The sequence below is a fragment of the Ursus americanus genome, chromosome 5, assembly GCF_024610735.1.
Source record: "Ursus americanus isolate L20-20 chromosome 5, mUrsAme1.1.p, whole genome shotgun sequence".
NCBI lineage: Eukaryota > Metazoa > Chordata > Mammalia > Carnivora > Ursidae > Ursus > Ursus americanus.
In genome coordinates this window covers 13,349,588-13,370,859 of record NC_142131.1, presented here as the reverse complement: position 1 = coordinate 13,370,859, position 21,272 = coordinate 13,349,588, and the positions used below count along the sequence as shown (strand labels likewise).

The window sequence follows — 21,272 nt, the reverse complement described above, 5'->3', positions numbered from 1 at the left end:
TTTTAATCACCATCTTATTTTAGGACATTCACATCGTTTCCAATTTTTTCTATAACTTTTCCCCCCTCAATGAGAGGTAGACTTCATAATTTTTAAAGTCTTCATTATTTGCAAAAATTTACAATACCCAATGAGTATCTTACAGAGTTTTGCAAATATCAGTAGAGACATCAGCATCTCCTTACCCCGAAGAACCAAATGTAGACATAAAAACATGCAAAGAACCATAAAATAATGCTTATGAAAAACAGCCAGAAAATGGCTATTTTAATTTATATACGTATTATACTTACGGATATGTAGATATATATTATGGGCAATGCATCTAGATATGTAACAGCAGCTCTGCACTCAGATTCTGCATGGATAACAGTCAGATGGCACTTTACTTTAGGAAGGCAGGTTCTGGTCAGCTTCCTAGGTTTCACATCCCAGCTCTGCAATTCTCTATCTGGGTGACTTGGAGCAAGTTACTTAATTTCCATGTATTTCCATCTTTTCATAAGGTTGTTGAGAGTATTCAATTAGACTTCACATGTACACATTTAGCACTGTGCCTGATAAGCCATCAAAAAACGGCTTTATTATTATTATTATTATTATTTTATTAATAATGATTTTTTATTATATTTTGTTAGTCACCATACAGTACATCCCCGGTTTTCGATGTAAGGCTCGATGATTCATTAGTTGTGTATAACACCCAGTGCACCATGCAATATGTGCCCTCCTTACTACCCATCACCGGTCTATCCCATTCCCCCACCCCCCTCCCCTCTGTAGCCCTCAGTTTGTTTCTCATAGTCCATAGTCTCTCATGTTTCATTCCCCCTTCTGATTACCCCCCCTTTCTTTATCCCTTTCTTCCCCTACTGATCATTCTAGTTCTTATGTTCCATAGATGAGAGAAATCATATGATAGTTGTCTTTCTCTGCTTGACTTATTTCACTAAGCATTATCTCCTCCAGTGCCGTCCATGTTGTAGCAAATGTTGAGAACTCATTCTTTCTGATTGCTGAGTAATATTCCATTGTATATATGGACCACAACTTCTTAATCCAGTCATCTGTTGCAGGGCATCTCGGCTCCTTCCACGATTTAGCTATTGTGGACATTGCTGCTATGAACATTGGGGTGCATATGGCCCTTCTCTTCACTACGTCTGTATCTTTGGGGTAAACACCCAGTAGTGCAATGGCTGGATCATAGGGTAGCTCAATTTTTAACTTTTTAAGGGACCTCCACACGGTTTTCCAGAGTGGCTGTACCAACTTGCATTCCCACCAACAATGTAGGAGGGATCCCCTTTCTCCACATCCTCTCCAACAATTGTTGAAAAAACGGCTTTATTATTAACTATCAGCATACCTTCCCATAAAAGTTCTGAGGGACTTCAGGTAATTAATTCAGAGCATGAAAGCAGATCATGAAATGAAATTATCCACCATACTTGAAACCCAATAAAAGTGGAATGTAATTTTATTTTTTCCACTCAGGGGTTATTTACTTGGGGAGGGAGTAAAGGAACATATTCGGGGATTTTTGGGTTTAAAGTCAACTAGATGGGAAGGTGGGTCCACTAAGTTCTTGAAAGCTTTCCAACTCATACACCTGTTTTATTTGACTTGTGCTGGTGGACACAATTCTGGAAGGCTAGCACTCAAGTGCTAGAATGCATGACAGTGATGAGCTCAAGTGGGCTCTCAGGATATAGTGGATTCATATAGCTTGAAATTTACATATGAGCACCTAGGGAATGGGTTATAACAGGAGACATGGAGTTGCTTATAATTTTTAAGACTGACTTTTTCTATACTACTTTATGGAACATCTTATCCCCATCGAAAACATGCTTAATTGTATCACAATAATTTCTTGAAAAATGCAGTTTACCTTTCTGTGAGTGAGGATTCTTAGGAATGGAATTGTGCCAAGGATTTGTGACATTCAAAGACTACTTCTTCTGATCAACATTTCCAGGTATCTGTCTATGCATCCCCAGACAAATGGAGTCAAACACATTATGCTTTGGAAGCATCATTAAAGATGCTTTTTTTTTATGAAAATTACTTTGATATCAACTATCCACTCCCCAAACTGGGTAGGTCCAAATTCCGTGTCATTACATTTATTTTTGCTTATAGACCTTGCTTTGATTTTTTTGTATTTATATGTGATTTAAATGAGTACTGAAGAGGTTCAGTTAGCCCAGGAAGCAATAATTTGTACCTCCAAGATGGTTCTTGAGTGTAGAAAAGAAAGTATTTATGAGAAGTCCGAGAACTAAGGATCATTCTATTCTTTTATCAGGTTCATATTAAAATAGCTGCATCGCATGTTAGATTTAATTGGATGAATTTTCCAGAGCATACAACTTGTTTCTATGCCATATTTGTACAAGACCAGCAATCTTTTATAAAATTTACCAAAGACTTATGTAAACAGCTGAAAATTGTCCCTCTGTTTATGGTGCATTTGAAGTTGGAAGATAAGAATGTGGCACAGATTTAAAAATAGGAGAACACTTGGAGGAAATAGATGATTTGAATGTGGTACTAGTGGATCTTTACATAGGAAGATACACATAGTCTATCTTGGTTTTAATTTTCTATCTGAAAAAATTAAAGTTATGATTTTAGTAATGTTGCAGAACACATTAAGTCATCACTTCAGTTTCATAACATATGTAGATTAGTTTTCAGAATTTCTGACAGTGACAAACTTTTTTCTCCCTTGGGGAAATTCAGACATACTCCTTATCATGTCTTTGCCTCTCTTTGCCCCCAAAATCTGTGCCGCTTTTCCTTAGAGGAGGCAAAAGGGACCATCAAAAGACTTTTCCAGGGCTTATTCTTATAGTTCCTGAGTCTCAGGGCGTTATCATAGTGCAAGTTCTATCTGCTTTTTAGTATAAATATACTAAACTTACCCATAATCCATTGTTGTCCTCTATGTCAAAAGTCAAGGAAAGATCCAATAACAACATATTTTAATTAATTTTTTTAAAGATTTTATTTACCTTTTGAGAGAGAGGAAGAGAGAGCTCGTGCGCAAGAGCGCAAGCGGTGGGTGGGGGAGGCAGAGGGAGAGAGGAAAGGAGAAGCAGACTCCCTGCTGAGCAGAGAGCCCCATGTGGGGCTCAATCCCACAACCCTGGGATCATGACCTGAGCCGAAGGCAGACGCTTAACTGACTGAGCCACCCAGGTGCCCCTATGAAATGAAATGTATTTTAAACATAACTGAAAAGAAGGTGCAGTTTAGGAAAAATTAAACCAGATAAAAGTATCTCTAATGACTATGGGAAATAATCCAACTAATATAAAATCATCGGTGCAATGTACAAAAGGAATTATTCCCACATCTGAAGTACTAATGAATACTAATCTTTATTAGTGCTAATTTACTTTCAATTGTCTTATACGTATTTGTTTTTACCCACTAGAATTAACCGGTATTAATTCCAGACAATGTAATCACAAGCCCAGTGACTTGGTTCATTTCAGCTTAAAAAAATTACCTTTCTTTTTAGTCAAACAGTGCTTCTTCCAAAATGGCCTAGCAGAATAAAAAGTAAAAATTTCAAGATTAAATATTAACCAGAAATTTTCTAACCTACATGACATCCATGGCAAAGGGTATACACACACACACACACACACACACACACACACACAGTATAAATTAATATACGTTATACCTGAGTTGCTTAAAGATGATTAAATTTCACTTTTTTCCCCTCAAGACTTTGTTAAGAGGTAGAGAAAATATCAATGTTGAAAAGGAAATTGAGTTCAGAAATAATTGATGCCCACAGCTTTTTCCTCTACTGCCTTAGAAAGGACACTTGCTCATAATAGAGGCCAAACAGTCTTGAAATATTAATTGAAATATTGACAATAGAGATTGCTCCTGAAAGATGTTTTCCTGAAGTTAAAATCCTGTATCGTTCTCTTTTTTTATAGAAACGAGTTCATTACATGTTTTGATGAATCTCAAACATACTAGAAATTATTTGATACCTCGCAAAGTTTTTGAGTAGTATTAATATAAAATACAATATGAGTGTTTTTAAAGAAATCATTTTCTTAGCACTAATGCACCCAAGTTATTTGCTGAGTTTAGCATGCTTAGAAACAAATGGTTAAATGTCGGCGGGTTACTTCAGCTACAACCAAAACTGTACTGATGGAATTAATGCTGCTTAATAACAGGCGCTGATTATTTTCAGTGCAACTACAAGACAATGTTACAATAGTCTTGATGTTTTTAGAAAGTCTCCTTATACATGAAAGGATCACAATGTATTTGAGGGGGAGGAAAATCCCATTTCCGGTGCAGAAGCCATAATGATCAAATCTGGTTGTTCTTATTTCTTAGATCTAATTGCCATTCCTGACTTTGAATCTGGAGCCATGGAAAATTGGGGCCTCATCACGTATAAAGAGACATCACTGCTCTTTGATACTAAGACTTCTTCTGCTTCTGATAAACTATGGGTCACCAAAGTCATAGCCCATGAACTAGCACACCAGGTACCTGAGACTCATGAAATTCTTAGTATCAGTCCAAAAAGGCATTGTACAGGACACCAACGGGCTTCCTGAAACAACATAAAATTATATCATCTTACCCTTAGAGAGAAACTTGGAAACTATCAAACCAAACATAGTTGTCAAGTAGCAGAGATCTTAATCTAGACTATGAGACTCACACAGGATGTTATCACAAGAGGAGAGGCCACTGTATCCTCGAAAACTCTTCAAGGCAAAGCCTTCTGATGTATTTTAGTAAAGAAGGTATGGATTATGCAGATACATAGGACACAGAACTGGAAACCCTACAAGGAGAGATTTCTATTAAAAATATTTCTCCTCATACACCCTAATCTAGGACAAAATCAATCTCCCTTCAGTTGGAACATGTCATTATATGGCCATAGCGAGGGAATACTTCAAGTCCAAGTACTCATGGGCTGCTGACCCTAGACACATTACCTAACTCTCTAAACTTCAGTGTCTTCTTCTATAAAATTAAATTAATAATAGTTCCTCCTTCTTGAAACTGCTGTGAAGAATTACAGGTAAGTGTCTGTGCCTGTCACGTTCAGTAAGTGTGAGTTATTAATGATGACAGCAATGATCTCTGCTACTGCTATCATTTCTTGCAGGCTAAGATTTCCAAGGCCCATCTATCAACACTGTACTAGATGCAAGTACGGAACTGTAAAACTAACTCCATAGAGAGCAGACCCTATTTCCATTCTATTTCATTTCTGAAAATCCCTAGTAACACAGTGAATTATTAAGGGCCCCAGAAATTCTCTCTCACCATGTAGACAAGTTTCATTGTATTTACTAGAAGCTAGTAACACCTGATTTTTAATTTTTAACTTTATCCTTTATCATTATTATAATAATAAGTTGGATTTTATTTAAGCAGTGAAATAAGTACCCAATTACATAGGAACCATACTCAGCCCTGTACTCGAAGAACATCCTGTGACTTCCTCTGGTTTAGAATCTCCCCACTGGCCCATCTTAGGGCTTTTGATCATTAGTCACCGGTAGCGGTAAAGCCCTTGACTAAATCTGGGGGTTCATAGAGAAATAGTTGGAGAACTCGACCTCTGAGGTCCCTCTGGCCCTTCTTCTTACAGCTTCTCTTTCATGGAGATGCAAAGCCTAGGGCTGAAGCAGCAGCAGTGGAATTTTCATCTTGACTGTTTTGCCTCCCCCGTTGATCTGCATACAACCATTCACTCTGACAAAGACTGCCAATGCCAACTGAGTGGGTCAGGGGTCCAAGCATGGCATACCAGGCGCCCAAGATGAGCTCTTCTGCATCTCTGCAACCTCATTCTTACCAACGCCGTAAACTTTAGCCATCCTAGACTATCCGCCATTTCCAAACTGCCAGGTTGTGTTGCTTCTCTGTGCTTTTGCTCCTGCTACTTAATCTGCCTAGAGCACGCGCTAGTCCCAACATAGCTGAGGACCCCTTGCAAGACTCAGGAAATGAATCATTCCGTAACTAACTTACGCACGCTCCCAGAAGAATTTATTTTTAACTTCTGGAAGCCTCAGTATCCCTTGTACAGGCATTGATCATAGCACCATAATGCTTTAATGCATTTATCTGTCTACCAGTGGCCCTCCATCGTTTGTATTGGGGCAGAGGCTGTATTATATACATCTTTATATTTCTAACATATGGCATGTTGCCAGTAATGTAGTAGGTTCTCAATAGATATTTATTGAGTGAATGAATAAACCACTATTCCTAACTGGTGAAGTTACCAGAATTAGCTCAACTTATATTTTTCATATTCATCACTTCTCAAATTAAGGAAACATCTCCCATCCCTTTTCACAGATGCCCTCAGGAAGATTGGTGCCCTCTTGTAAAATGATCTGAGGGTTGTCAGAAAAGAAATAGAGTTTAAACAGTTTCTAGAAGCTACATATCTAGCTATAACTATAAGAAGTCTCTTCTGAGTCTTAGAATCTTTTTCTTTAATTTCCCATCCCTCTGGAGATTGCAATCCTGAAACAGATAAACTAGGTGGATAGTACTGGACACATAGGCCAAATAAAATACAAAAGTACATGAAAAAGTAGTAATACTTAAAACCAGTGTTAAAGATCAAATATAGGTCAAAGGTAAATTACTATTTAGATTTCCTTTTGGCATCCTGTTAATTTCATTTATATATATTTAAAAATCTCAGAACTTTATTCACTTTAGTGTCTAGATTAATTCTGGAAGGAAGATTAATTCCGCAAAGTTAACAACTAAATTCCCTCATCAGTAATACTATGTAGCAATCTGAGAGTCGTAAAAGAATTCTTAGGATTCTCCTAAGTACCTGCTACTTAATATAAAAAAGTGACTTCACCAAAGATATTTTGGCTTATATTTCTCCTAAAACCATCACCATAAATCAAGGATGAGGTGAGATTGTACTTACCCCACAAAAGGTTTTATTTTCTTCCTTAATATTAAATCTAATAGTTAGGAAATGTTGGAAGGATAAAATGGAAATTGAAGAGTTGGGGACAACAAGGACACAAAAGAAAAGTGAAACAAGAAGCAAAAATGTGAGAAGAGAAGGAAAAGAAATCAGTAGAAGGAAGTTGTACGGAGAAAAAAGAGTAACGGAGAGAGGAAAGACCTTAACCACTGAAAGAAGGAAGTTAGCATCCATGGTATTTTTTGCTATTGTCGATATTTTTTTATATTTGTTTAATTTCTTTTTTTAAAGATTTATTTATTTATTTGAGAGAGAGCCTGTGCACAAGCCAAGGGGAGGGGCAGAGGGAGAGGGAGAGGGAGAGAGAAAACCTCAAACAGACTCCTCGTTGAGCGCAGAGATAGACTCGGGGCTCCATCTCACAACTCTGAGATCACGACCTGAACTGCAATCACGAGTCCCATGCTCAACCAACTGAGCCACCCAGGCACCCCAAAATTTGCTTAATTTCTAATAACATTGAGTCTTTGCCTCCTAGTGGTTTGGCAACCTGGTTACAATGGAATGGTGGAATGATATTTGGCTCAACGAAGGTTTTGCAACATACATGGAACTCATTTCTGTTAATGCCACATATCCAGAGCTAAAGTCTGTAAGTTAACAATTTTGTATGTCATACCACGTATACAATCAGCCCATAACATAAATATCTCACCCCAAAATCTATGCACAGAGAGCTCAAATAGCACAAATATACAGCTGTGTATGTGAGATGATAGGAAAGAAAATCATTGTCCACATACAATGATATAGAGCAAGATGGTGCCCATGGCTAAAGACCCTGTGGAGAGTTCTTGGCATGTAACCCGAAAATTAAGCATAATTGGGGCACACTCCTTTAGAATTTTCAAAAGGCCTATTCACTTCCCCAAAACGTATGAAAAGATTTTTTTCAAACATATCTGTTTCTTTAGGCATAGAATCTAAACACTACATATCAAGGTGGTTTGTAATGGTCACTTAGCTCTCTGGGGTGGGCATTTGGTACTGTACTATGGTACAGGCAGACATGGATCCAGAGTCAGTGTCTTCGTATTTGCTATGTGTTGACTCCATAGTGTAATCCCAAAGCTGTGTCAGTTCTCCCTTGTAAAGTGCACGTACTGAATCTACTTTGCAGGGTGGTGAAAGGATCACCGATGATGGATGTAAGGTCCTGGCACATAGCAAGCGTTCACTAAATGGGAACCATTTTATTTCTGTATCCAAGGGCTTGGTACATGGTAAACATTCAAACGGTGTCTGAAGGAATGTTGGATTTGTACCTTTATGAAATAGAGAATTGGTGGAAGGGGACTATATAAGGGGAAAGAAACTTAAAATCAATTGTAAGAAATACTGATTGACTCCTTCTACAAACGCCTTCCTAAGCCTACCACGTTCTCTGTTGCTTTGAAAGTGTCAAATTGAAAGTGAAAAAAATTTTCTTCCCTCTTTAGGATGATGTTTTTTTGGACGTGTGTTTTGCAGTAATTAAAAAAGATTCATTAAATTCATCCCGTCCTATCTCCAATCGAGCAGAAACTCCTACTCAGATAGAGGAAATGTTTGATGCAGTTTCCTATAACAAGGTAGTAAATGCTGTTGAACTTACTGGTTGCAGGTTACCGCCACTTGTTATACTTTTGTTGTATTTGATGTTCATTTTTCAGACATTACTCGTGTTCCATAAACTTTAAGCTTCCTTTAAAAACAAATCATACTCCCTTTTTCTTTATCTTCTTCTTTGTTGTCTTTCTTTCTTTCTTTCATTCTTTCTTTCTTTCTTTTTTTTAAGGGAGCTTGTATTTTGAATATGCTCAAGGATTTTCTGAATGAGGAGAAATTCCGCAAAGGAATTATTCACTACTTAAAGACGTTCAGTTATGGAAATGCTAAAAATGATGATTTGTGGAGTAGTCTGTCAAATGTAAGTCATATATTGGGTAACAGTAGACTGTTGTTAAGCGTAAAATGTAACAGGCTAATTGTGAAGATGGATAAATAGTTGTACTGTCAGTCAACCAGTATCTATTGCATTTTCTACGTTGCCAGCGTCCATAGAAGGCAGCACGTTCCTTTTTCCTCTGCACCCACTAAGCCAGGATGCCGCCCGCACGGGAATAGTCCCAGGCCTTTGGTATCTGGTCTCCAACTCTTTGGCTCCCTTCTATGGTTAACCTGATACTTTTATCTCCCCATTTTCCAAAATCTTTAATGACTTTGAGGATTCCTGCCATGAATATCTAATCTTCTCTGCCCAAAGTTTAAGGTGAAACTCTACTTTCTCAACCTTATTGTCCAGCATGTATTCTCCATTGTGAGAGACACATCTTCTCCCTCATAGGAAGAAATCCTGCTCAATTCTTGTGTCATCATGTCTTTGTTGTGAGTGCCCTTTCTACCTGAAGTGCACTTTCTTCTTGCCAACAACTCAAATGCCATCTATCTTTTGATTTCTAGCTGAGGTTTTACTCCTTCTTAGAGACTGCTCCACTCCTCAATGGTTTGCCTTTCTGCTCAATACCCAGAAGTGAGTTTATGAATCTGTTCCACATACTGACATTCTCTTGTAATAGCTTATAATGGTTTAATAATATTAATATTATTTTTAAATGTCACAACACCTAGCACTGTGATTAATAAACAGTTAATTGTTAATTAAGGAACTCTTGGTCTCTTCATCATTGGGATTCATGTAGGATACTAGGTAAAACAAAGAAAACATGCAGTCAACTCAGATGATTCTAATAATTATTAAAATATTCTTAAATTTTCAACTGTGAGTAAAATACTCTTTCATAGACATAGTGGACTGGCAGGGCTTATGCATACAGGTAGACAAACCCTAGGCCATTGTAAACAGAAGAGGTCCTCTCTTCTTTATAAACATTTATGGCCTGGGGACAGTGCTAATATTGTTCAATATTTACACAGCACTTAATTGTTTAAAAAGATATTTCAAATGCATTATCTCACTTGATTTTTTTATGCCCTTGTAAAGTCTGGACCCTCATGGTCTAATAATTTATGTATGATTTTATGGTCAAAGAAACAAAATCAAGTCATTAAACATTTTTTTCAACGTAGCTCAAATCTTGCACTCTGGTTTCTTGAAAACCATAAAAGGGACGAAAATACACAGTCCTTAATACAACCTATATACATGCTCTTCATCGATATCCATCACCTCCTGACAATTTAGATGCTCTCTCTCCAGGTTCCTCCTAAACTTCTCAACAAGCTTTACATTGCTTTTCTCTCCCATCCCTCACTTTCTCCCTTTCCTTTGCTTTGTGTGTGTGTGTGTGTGCGTGTGTGTGTGTGTGTGTGTGTGTGTGTAGACATCAACCTTACCTTTCTTCAACAAGGAATAATCTGTCTTTGGTGTGCAGAGTGGGTATCAGGGATATTAAAGGAGAAATTTGGCCAACAATTACAGGACTCTTTTAGGCCAACAGTGAATATTCCTATGTTAATTTTTGTCACGCTTATGAGCCATCTCAAGAAGGCAAGGCAGGCATTCTTGCCCCAATTTTATAGGTGGGAAAAGTAATACTGAGGGAGAGATTGGCGCAGGGTTATATATACACCATGCAATGATGGAGTCAGTACTTGAGATCTATCTTCTGACTTCGAGTTCAGTATTCATTTTCTTAATTACATCACAGTTTCTTCCTAGTTATCAGGAAAGTCTCCCACCTAACCTTCCCCTGAAGGTCCTCAGTTCTAGCTGACCACTTTCTGATGCCAAATGAAACTGTGGTATAAAAATGATAAATTCCTGTAAATATCTTACTCAGCATTGTGCCACGTAACATCATTTCTAATACATGTCGATAGCAACTTGGGAATTAGAGGAATTCTTTGTTGTTATTTTTCATAAAATCATTTAAAAGCATTTGAGAGCCTTAGAGAGAGTGTGTGTTATTTTTCCATTTACAGCTCCCGTTAAGCATTAAGTCTTAGTTACTTAAGGATTGATTGACAAGTTGTTGATTTTCTTAAGTCTCATTTTAATTCTGAATTCAAAATTCATTATTCTCTTTATATGCTACTGTGGTAGTCATTGGGAATGCCCAGGTAAGCAAAGGCATTCCCCCTCCCCGGCCAAGAGATTTGTGGTGTGGTAGGAGAAGGTTAGTACCAGACACAGTTGCCTAGATGCTAAACAGGGGCATGAGTAGCACGCACCACAAAAAAATAAAGTAGGACCTTTCCCAGGGGAAAGAGAAGAAACGAAAGAAAAATTCAACAAACTAATTAATTTTTAAACCAGGTATTCTACTACACTGTACTTCTTTAGAAAACTTGAAATATATATATGTATATACACATACATACATATATATATACATATATATATAAATTTAATTGATCCAGATAGACATGGTAAGGAACATAACAATTCATGAAAATGAAAAAAAAGACAAAAAAAGGCATCTTTGCAGTGACCATAGGAAATCCACAAAAATTACTTTTTGTTTTACGTAAGTAAGTAACTTTTGTGGATTTCCTATGGTCACTGCAAAGATGTCCCCCCCCCCCCCATTTTCATGAATTGCTATGCTCCATACCATGTCTGGATCAATTAAATTTTCATAGAGGTATGCTATTAAATGTCTGCATTCATGTCTAATATGCATATTCATCCAACAATCAGTACCCAAATGGTGGTGTTCTTCCATTCTTGTTTTACAGAGTTGTCTAGGTGATTTTACATCTGGTGAATTTTGTTATTCTGATTCCAAGATGACAACCAATACAGTAAGTATAAAGAAACTTACAGAGTAGAAGAGGCCTGGGGCATCACATGACCTGAAGTGGCTGTGTAGACTAGCCCAACTGTCCCTTTATTTTTATTTTATTTTTTTTAGTATTTATTTATTTATTTATTTGAGAGGGAGAGAGAGAGAGGGAGAGAGCTAGAGTGGGGGGAGGGTCAGAGGGAGAGAATCTTCAAGCAGGTGAAGGTGATTCCCCAGTGAATGGGGAGCCTGACATGGGGCTCCATCCGATACCCTGATACCCTGACCCGTGAGATCATGACCTGAGCTGAAACCAAGAGTTGGACATTTAACTTACTGAGCCACCCAGGAGCCCCATCATCTGTCCCTTTAAATAACTGGAAAGGAAGAGAGACTCCACAATTTTCCTTGAATCAAAGTTGACTGAAAAAGGAATGTTCAGGCCATTTAGGGGGATGATGCTGTTACTACTATATTTTTGTTGTTATAATTCAGCTTTCCCACAACCCCACTGCTAGCTAAAAATACCTCAGCTCAGAATTCCTCTGTGTGGTTAGTGTTCTGCACTGGCCTCCTCCAGGCTCAGGAACATGCCAAACCAAATACGCTAGGTTTGGAAATATAGTGAATGGTTTTCTTGAGACCCCGTCTTTTTGTTTACTTCTGGGAAGTTAGTGGAACACTTTAGTAGAGAAGAAAGAAAAGTCACCATGAAAGAAAAGGGGAACTGTTTTTAAAAAGAGTCACAGTAATCCCATAAATTGTAGTTTTTAAGGGAAGATTCAGCATAATCCAGTGATCAGAAATCCATAATAGAAGCTAGGAAGCTAGAGGTTTTGTTTTCCATTCGATAGACATCAATTGATGTAATATAGTTCTTTTGGAATATTTAAACCTCCCCTAAAGATAGACATTTCTCTCCTAAACACCTCCACTCCACAGTTCTTAAAATGGAGAAGTGGGCTCCCCCCCCCCCCCCCCGCCCCTGTTTTTTTGGTTTGGAATGGAGCAGGAGGGAGGCTCCAGTCTCAAGCAAGGCTGTCCTCTGGGACTCTGCCAGCACATGTTAACCCTCTAGCTGCCACATCCTCCCCTCCTTCAGTTAACTTGCAGAGAGCAGCGCTGGGGTAGCCCCGCTCCAGTTCTAGCCCTGAGAGGACAGCCTGAGGCCTCCCCTCTTCCTCCTCAAGCCTTGTTTCTGGCATCCAACGAGATATGCATTTCTGATCTTGGTTTCTCCCCTCTGTCTCGAGTCACCAAAGTCACTTGTCATTCCAGCTCACCTTCCTGGGGGAAAACGTGGAGGTCAAGGAGATGATGACGACATGGACTGTGCAGAAAGGAATTCCCCTGGTGGTGATCACGCGAGAAGGGCGTTCGCTCAGGCTGCAGCAGGAGCGCTTCCTGAGCGGGGTTTTCAAAGAGGACCCTGAATGGAGGGCCCTGCAGGAAAGGTGGCTGCTTTGCTTCTGTTCGCCTGGGTCACTTCATCTCAGCTTGCTCCTTGTGTCATTAGCTTTCTTTCCGTTTCTCCAGCCACGTGGTGGATGCTCTTTCTGCGCAGCAATCAGAGGCCCGAACTAGCCTTGACCACAGACTAGAGAGCTTGGAGCCGCCCAGACTGTGTTGTTGCAAGCTGTGTTCTCAGTAATTCCATAGCAGCCGCTCAGTTCTGATGCAGGGGGCGGTCAGCTATCTTTCTGTTAAAATATGTCCTACTCTTTTCCATCCTAGACTTCTGGGGCCTCGTAAGTTGTGTGACTAGCCCATACCTAGAAAGTGTTATGACAGCTATACATCTAATCAGCGGAGAAAATATATCATTGAATTACATTCCTGTGAATCCTGTGAATTAAACCTCCTGTGGCCTTTTGTTTTTCAGTAACTGACTATAAATGGGATGTCTTAAGACATGTGGTGTGTCTTGGTAATAATGAAAGTAAATCCAGTGAACTGCATCACCATCTCGTTCACCAACCTATGCTAAGAAGGCATGTTCAAGGCTTTACTAAAATCAAGAAACACAACACTGTCCACATTTCTCGGATCTATTAGTTTTATCCATAAGATGAATGAGGTCAATTTTAAATGAAATAATACAAGTGAACTTGTACTGGTTCTTATGATTATTATTTATTTTTCTAGGGGTGTATCTGTCTAATCACAATTCTAGAATTTTTATGAGAATCAGAATCAAATTCAAGGTCTTTAACACAGAAAATATACTGTTTTTCTTTTCTATGTGGCCAGTTGCCTATTTCCAGTTGAACAGCAACCTTTATGCCTCTTCTCCATGTACACATCATTTCATTTTTCTGTATGTCCTTCTGAAGTCTGAACCTCAGAAAGCTTAAACAATTTATATCTTGACAACAGAGCCTGGAAAACTTAATGGCTGATTCATTATTGGGAAGGCAGGATTCACACTTCTGTGACTAATCAAAATGTCACGAGGGAGTTCAATGGTGTGGATGGGCCAGGATTACAAATATCTACTACAGTGATCTGCAGTTTTCCTCCGAGGCAGTATTTCGATGACTCTTATAAAATTATTACTCTCCAATTCATGCCTATCCAAACTCGTGAAATGCTACTGTCCATCTTTTTCATTCCCAGCTATGTTTACCTGGAAAAAATTTCCTTTCCTTCTGGAGTCAAGATCAATCCAGATCATTCTGTTAAATCTTGGCAATATCTACGTGTCCATTTTTCCCTTTTTGTATGACTTTTTCAATTGCTTTGTTAATTATCGATAATTATCGATACTTTATGGGTTAGCAGGTAGATTATCCCTCCTGACCCTTTACTAAAGTCTGTGTATGCTGTTTCTTTCATTGTTTTATATTTTTCTGAAGACTAACAGGTGCATCCTCAATTATTCCTCTTTCTGTTTTATACCCGTCGGTATTTTCAAGCGTATGATTTTACATGAGCAAGATTACTACAGCTAATATGGCTTGATGTGATAGAGAAAATGAATTCTAGAACCTGTTCGCAAGTCAAAAAAACACCAGCCGGTTTCTGTTATTTACCATAGTAGGATCATTGATAAGTAACCAAAGTACCATTGAAATTGGTCTTTTCCTCCAATCCATTTGCTTTTCTGCTCCCTGGATGTGGCTGATCAGCAGATCTTAGATTGTGGCATTGCTGACCCCTTACAGTTACTTACCAGTCGCAGGGGTCGGTGTGGGTAGCTTTGTTGAACAAAAGGTAAGTGGAAATCATACTGAGGTCAGATCTTTATATTTTGAGGCTTTTCTTGAAGTTGTCTTTGGTTATTTGAATTAATATCAGGTTGCCAGAGTTTTTGGAAGTATGAAAGGCAGATTGGGGTTTGTTGTTTTTTTTTTTTTTCTCTTGCTTAGAAGGAAACAGTCAGCAGAACTTGTGATAAGAGATTTGGACAGGAATGGCACAGGTAATTGTGACAGAGTTCAACTAGGTATATATTGCCAGCACCTTTATAACCATATGGAAGAATTTTTGCATACTCAAGGATCTGCATGTCTTAGCCTATAAAATTTATAAGGCCACTGATGGTGTGAAAGATGGACCATTAGGTGCCTTTTACAGCCTGAGTCTGACAATGTGAACATTAAAATGGCCATTCATTTAGTCTGTAACTCTCTCTATTTTCTGACATAGGTACCTCTGGCACATTCCATTGACCTACTCCATGAGTGCTTCTAATGTGGTTCATAGACACGTTCTAAAATCAAGGACAGGTAATAAACTCCTTAGCCAAACAGGTGTTTCAGTTCTGAAATTAAACATGTTCTGGACTATTTGGAGGAAAGGTACTATAAGTAAATCTCATAATAAAAGATTTATGTTCAGGGAAGTTCTTATTTCTCCGTTTATTAGTTACTAAAAGAACGCTTTAGTTGGAAAGTTTGAATTTTCTATTCAGTGGAAGTTTTCTTGTGCTTTTAGCATTTAGAGATAGGTTTGCATTTAATCAGAAAATGGTGGCTTTCTATCTTATATCACTTAGAAACCACTAACCCAGTGCTTATGCCACAAGGCAAAAATATGTATTAGAAAAGAGCATGCACTTTGGAATAAATTGGCCCTGGATTCAACTCCTCCCTCTGTCACCTATTAGATGTGTGACCCTAAGAAAATTTCTTCACTCCTCCTGAACTTCAGTTTTCTCATCTTATTTTAAATGGGGACTAGGTCTCACAGAACTATTGAGAGAATATGATAATGTTATTTTTACCACATAGTATAATGTCTGTCATATTAAAAATACATAACATAATTCTAATTTCTCTTTTGAACACCTCACTGAAATGTGAGAGGATTTCCATCATAATGTCATGTTCAACCTGTAATCCTTATTTCATCCAAAATGAGGACTAGACAAATGGATCACCTATTTACATATACATATTTCAGTGACCAGTAACTAAACCCTGAGACAAGGCCGCAAATAAATCAAGTCAAATTCCAATCATGCTTACCATCTGGTTAACTGGGCCTCTCAGACCTGCAGAGACTGCTTTTGAGAACAAATTTAGCAGTCTTTTTCCTATGAATTAACCTATTTATTAATTTCATAAGACCATAATTCACAAAAAAACCCATTCAGTAGTCTGTGAAAAGGAATATCATAATGATTCTTCCAAAACTTTGTCTTCCCACTGATTATTTAGTAAAAGCACGAGAACTAACAGTTTTGGAGATGTTCCTGGTATGTACGTTGATAAAAATCTGCTATGCCAATTTCCTCCTCCTAGATACTCTGGAATTATCTGAAAAGATCAGTTGGGTAAAATTCAATGTGGACTCAAATGGCTACTACATTGTTCACTACGAGGGGCACGGATGGGACCAACTTATTACACAGCTGAATCAGAACCACACACTTCTCAGACCTAAGGACAGAGTAGGTCTGATTCATGATGCATTTCAGCTAGTAAGGTAAGGCAAAATTTCATCTGATTTCACAGGAAATAACATTCATAACCAGCTGTGCTAGATTTCAAAATCAAACATTCAGTGTTGGTCATTCGCATGAGATGGGTCTGAATGAAGTCAAACACTGACCACTAGGCCAAAGCCTATCTACTGATACGGTGTTTTGACCCACATAGTATTTAAACATGTAATCTGACATTTTAAAATGTGGGGAAATTTATAAACAAATCCTGACTTCTAGAGCCTCTTTTGAAAGTGAGAGGATGTGGCAACTGTGGACCTTCATTCCCACATAGAGGAGTGTGCAGCGGGCAGATCCTTCTTGAAGCCAGGCCTTCACTGTCCCATGCACCAAAGTCCCAAACGGTACCTGAGTGGCCATCTTCACTCACTTAGGGTGAACCCTCTAGGCATTTAAGCTTTTGACTCCAGATTTACAATTTAGGTGTATAGCTTGCTGTTTCACCAAATACTTATGTAATCCGTTGAACAAAAAGTATAATATAGTCTTAACCTTTATGATTTTAAATGTTAAACCTAGTGCACAATCCATTTGTTACTTTGCTCACACTGAAGAAATCAATATGAAATTGAAAGGGAAATGAAGGAGGAATTGATTTCTTATGTTTATTCCTTCCTAGACTTTCCTGGAAAGACAAGCATTGTCTTTCTTTTCTCATTTATCATCAGCAGAATCTTATGTAGAATAAATCAGGTCACAAGATCACCAGAAGGGAAAAAAATGGAGATCAGGTGGAATATTGTGCATTGTAAGCTTTTCCTATTCTGAGAATTACTATGCTCATTTTATTCAGTGTGACATATTATTTCCTTTCACATGTTTATCTAGGTCAAATTGAGTGAGTAACCAGCAGGACACCTCTCAGGAGAAGCTTCTCCGTACAACAACAGAATTCTCTGGTTAGGAGAAAAGGGGAGATTGAGAGCTTAATCCTTAGCCCCATGCCTCTCAGGAACGTTGGTAGCAGAGCATATTGGAAGCCAGGATTGGCCAGGATGCGGCCATCACACATCTGAGTGGATGGATTCATGATAGATTAGCTGAGAAGTAGGCCATGGTTCCTTGAAGGAGGTCTGTCTGCTCAAAGGAGAAACTCTGAGTAGATTGCAGAGAAGACAGATTAAGAGAGTAAGAATAGGAACACTGAAGAATATTGACAATTGAGCAAATGAAAGCCAATCTTTCAGGTAGTTGCAAAGTCTTTTTTGCTCTTTCTGGCCAATAAATTTATGGGTTGTCTAAATTTAGCTGAAGGAACCCTACAGTTATTAATAAAACAGTGGAAACCAATAAAATTTCTTCACTAGATGGACAGGGTAATGAAGTTAATTAAGAGTACAAATTGGCTTAAAGTAGATGAGTTCAAGTATTCCTTCTTCAACACTTGTTTGACCTTGGGCAAATTGTCTAAACATTTCAAGCCTAAATTTTCTAGTCTTTAAAATTCCAGCTTTAAATAATAATATCTAATATCAAGGGTTGTTTCGGGGATTGCATAAGATAATGCCAATAAAGCACTAAGCACAGTATCTGTTCAATAAATGTTAACCGTTAGTATTATTAGTATTATCTAATATAAATTGTTTAAAAGGTCATGTTTTGAGGAGGAAGATGGAGCGGCAGCATAGAAATGTATTTCAAATAATGTGAAGTTGGAAAAAAAGCAGAATGTGAGTTTGTGTATTATTATGTTTGCAACTATATAGAAAAAAGTATTAGCTAAAAGTGGGGGGAAAAAAGAGGAGGAAATATTCCAAAGTGCTATTAGTGAATGTGTCGGGTACTGAAAAGATGAGACTTGTTTCCTCCCCTCTCTGATTTCCAACTGTTTCATAATTTGTTTATATTAATTTCATCATAAAACTAATTCAATAAGGAAACAATTTAAAACTCTCATCCTAGATCTAAATATTTTTATTTGCTACTCTCCCTTAGTAATATTTATCTCATCCTTCCCTGCTTTATAAAATATCTATTTAAGAGTTAAAAGAGGGGCGCCTGGGTGGCACAGCGGTTAAGCGTCTGCCTTCGGCTCAGGGTGTGATCCCGGCGTTATGGGATCGAGCCCCACATCAGGCTCCTCCGCTATGAGCCTGCTTCTTCCTCTCCCACTCCCCCTGCTTGTGTTCCCTCTCTCGCTGGCTGTCTCTATCCCTGTCAAATAAATAAATAAAATCTTTAAAAAAAAAAAAAAAGAGTTAAAAGAAGTGATCAGCGATCATAGTTGGTTTGAAGACAGAATTTGACCAAGGAATGGATATTTATTTTAATTGGGTTTTCATATTTATTAAATATAATTTAACACTTGAATCTCATCTGAGTTGAACAGAATTAAAACGACAACTTTAATTTCCTTACAGAAAACCTGTTTTAGTCCCACACCATAAAAAGAAGGCCCAAATGGGCTCCTCAGGAATATAGTTTTATTTCACAAAGGTACCATTTAACTGAAACTGTATACTAATAAGTATAGAACTGTATACTTATATCTAATAAGATATAGATATTTTTCTGTTTAATCTATTTTAATCTATTTTTTCTGTTTAATCTCTGTTTGATCTAATAAGATACGGGTTCTTTTCTGTTGGGCTGAAGTATAAGTTTATATGTGTGTTTAGTTTTCAAGCTGAACAAACATTCAGATAACACTTTGTGTGATGATTGGTGGCAAGGAGCTGGATTTTTATTAAACAATAATTATATAAAAAGAAAAGAAGTCCTCTTAAATGAATATTAAGATTAATTTTTTTAAAGTAGCTAAGTATAAAAGTAAATGATGATGTTTGTTTTAGTAAGAAATTAATTAGACTGGACCAAATAAGAAAAACATACACAAAAACTTAATTTAAAGTTAACTTCTGTGTTCAACACTCTTTTAAAAATTACAACCCTGGCATATTTTACCCAGTTTTTCCTGCTACTGGTCCCCTAGGGTATCAGCTGCACTGTACATTCCGACACTTACATGTGTGGGAAGCAACCGTGACATTTGATAGGTTAATACTTTAAAAAATACAGCAAACCATAGAATCATAGTGCATATGGGTCAGCCCTCTGTCTTCAGGCAAAAATTATGGAAATTTTTCCATAAGTCTGTCTTAAAGCAGTGTATCATTGTGTTTAAGAAGAGTAAAGTCACAACAAAAGTTGGTTTTTTTTTAATTTCACTCCTTTCTAGTTTCAGTTTTAGATAAGAATTTAGATGAGAATTGAACATTTTAAAAGCCCTGAGGAGGTAGCACATTATGTTAATGAAAAATTCAATAGAGACATCCTTTGTTCTGGAATCTGTTTCCATATCATGCTATTATGCTTAATCTGGGAGTCAGTTGCTGGCAATGATAGCTTACAGACCATGTGCAGACAGACACAAGTCCTGTCAGAAACACATGTGAGAACCACTCTGCAAAAATGACAATATAATGGTTTATTTCCTCTGCAGAAGAGACCCTAACGTTTTGCTATTCAGAATCATAGTTTTGGGGCGCCTGGTTGGCACAGCGGTTAAGCATCTGCCTTCGGGTCAGGGCGTGATCCCGGCGTTCTGGGATCGAGCCCCACATCAGGCTCCTCCGCTGTGAGCCTGCTTCTTCCTCTCCCACTCCCCCTGCTTGTGCTCCCTCTCTCGCTGGCTGTCTCTATCTCTGTCGAATAAATAAATAAAATCTTAAAAAAAAAAAAAAAGAATCATAGTTTTGTCATTTGTTCTTCTCATTAAAAGAAAATACGGAGAAGGCATGTAACTTTGGCATCTAAATAGATTCTAAAAAAAAGATGGAAGTACTTTTTTTTTTCCCACTCATAATAAAATGTTCAGTTTTAAAATGTTCAATTCTCATCTAATTCCACTACTTCTCTGTTAGGCTCTAGGAGGGGCATTAAAAGAAGAAAAGACACAGCCCCTGTCTTCAAAGTTCCAAGTTCACTTGGAGGAACAATTCAAATCCACAAATGAAACAATTAGAGAACAACATAATATATGAAAACCTTGATATTATTTGTAGTAAATATTAATATTAGCTAATATTTCACTTATAAATTTCTTACTGTGTATAGGAATGACTCTAAGCACTCTACACACAGGGAGTCATTTACTCCTTACAACAGTAGAAGATACCACTATTTCTTCATGTACAGAGGATGCAAGCAAGCCCTAGAGAGGTTAGATAATTTACCTAAGATCATACAGCTAGTCAGTGGCAGAAGTAGGGCTTAACCCCAGTGGTCTGGCTATGATGAACTGCTCCTGTCATCGCTCTCTAGATCATAGTTGTGTTAATATTAAAAATATTAAGAACTATAAGATATGTACAAACCACCAACAACTTGTTTCATCCCTCAGTGCAGGAAGGTTGACCTTAGACAAAGCCCTTGACCTGACTCGCTATCTCCAACATGAAGCAAGCATCCCCGCACTTCTCAAAGGTCTGGAATACTTAGAATTGTTTTACCATATGATGGAGAGAAGGAATGTTTCAGATGTCACAGAAAACCTCAAGGTTTGTATCACTTCCAGAAAATTCACTAAGTAAATAGAGAGTGCCTGGAGGATGGGTGAGACGGT

At 37.8% G+C, this 21,272-nt stretch overlaps 1 protein-coding gene across 2 annotated transcripts in view; it reads left to right on the top strand.

Annotated features, from left to right (window-relative positions):
• Positions 1-21,272, top strand: part of ERAP2 (endoplasmic reticulum aminopeptidase 2) — a 40,470-nt gene that overhangs the window by 10,582 nt on the left and 8,616 nt on the right. For both annotated transcript variants that reach the window (XM_045808352.2, XM_045808353.2), the window contains exons 5-14: positions 1,982-2,102; positions 4,381-4,535; positions 7,512-7,625; positions 8,473-8,604; positions 8,811-8,942; positions 11,714-11,779; positions 13,039-13,214; positions 15,409-15,488; positions 16,506-16,689; positions 21,051-21,207. In XM_045808352.2, coding sequence (XP_045664308.2) covers positions 1,982-2,102; positions 4,381-4,535; positions 7,512-7,625; positions 8,473-8,604; positions 8,811-8,942; positions 11,714-11,779; positions 13,039-13,214; positions 15,409-15,488; positions 16,506-16,689; positions 21,051-21,207 — 1,317 coding nt within the window. The remainder of the gene's footprint in view (positions 1-1,981; positions 2,103-4,380; positions 4,536-7,511; positions 7,626-8,472; positions 8,605-8,810; positions 8,943-11,713; positions 11,780-13,038; positions 13,215-15,408; positions 15,489-16,505; positions 16,690-21,050; positions 21,208-21,272) is intronic.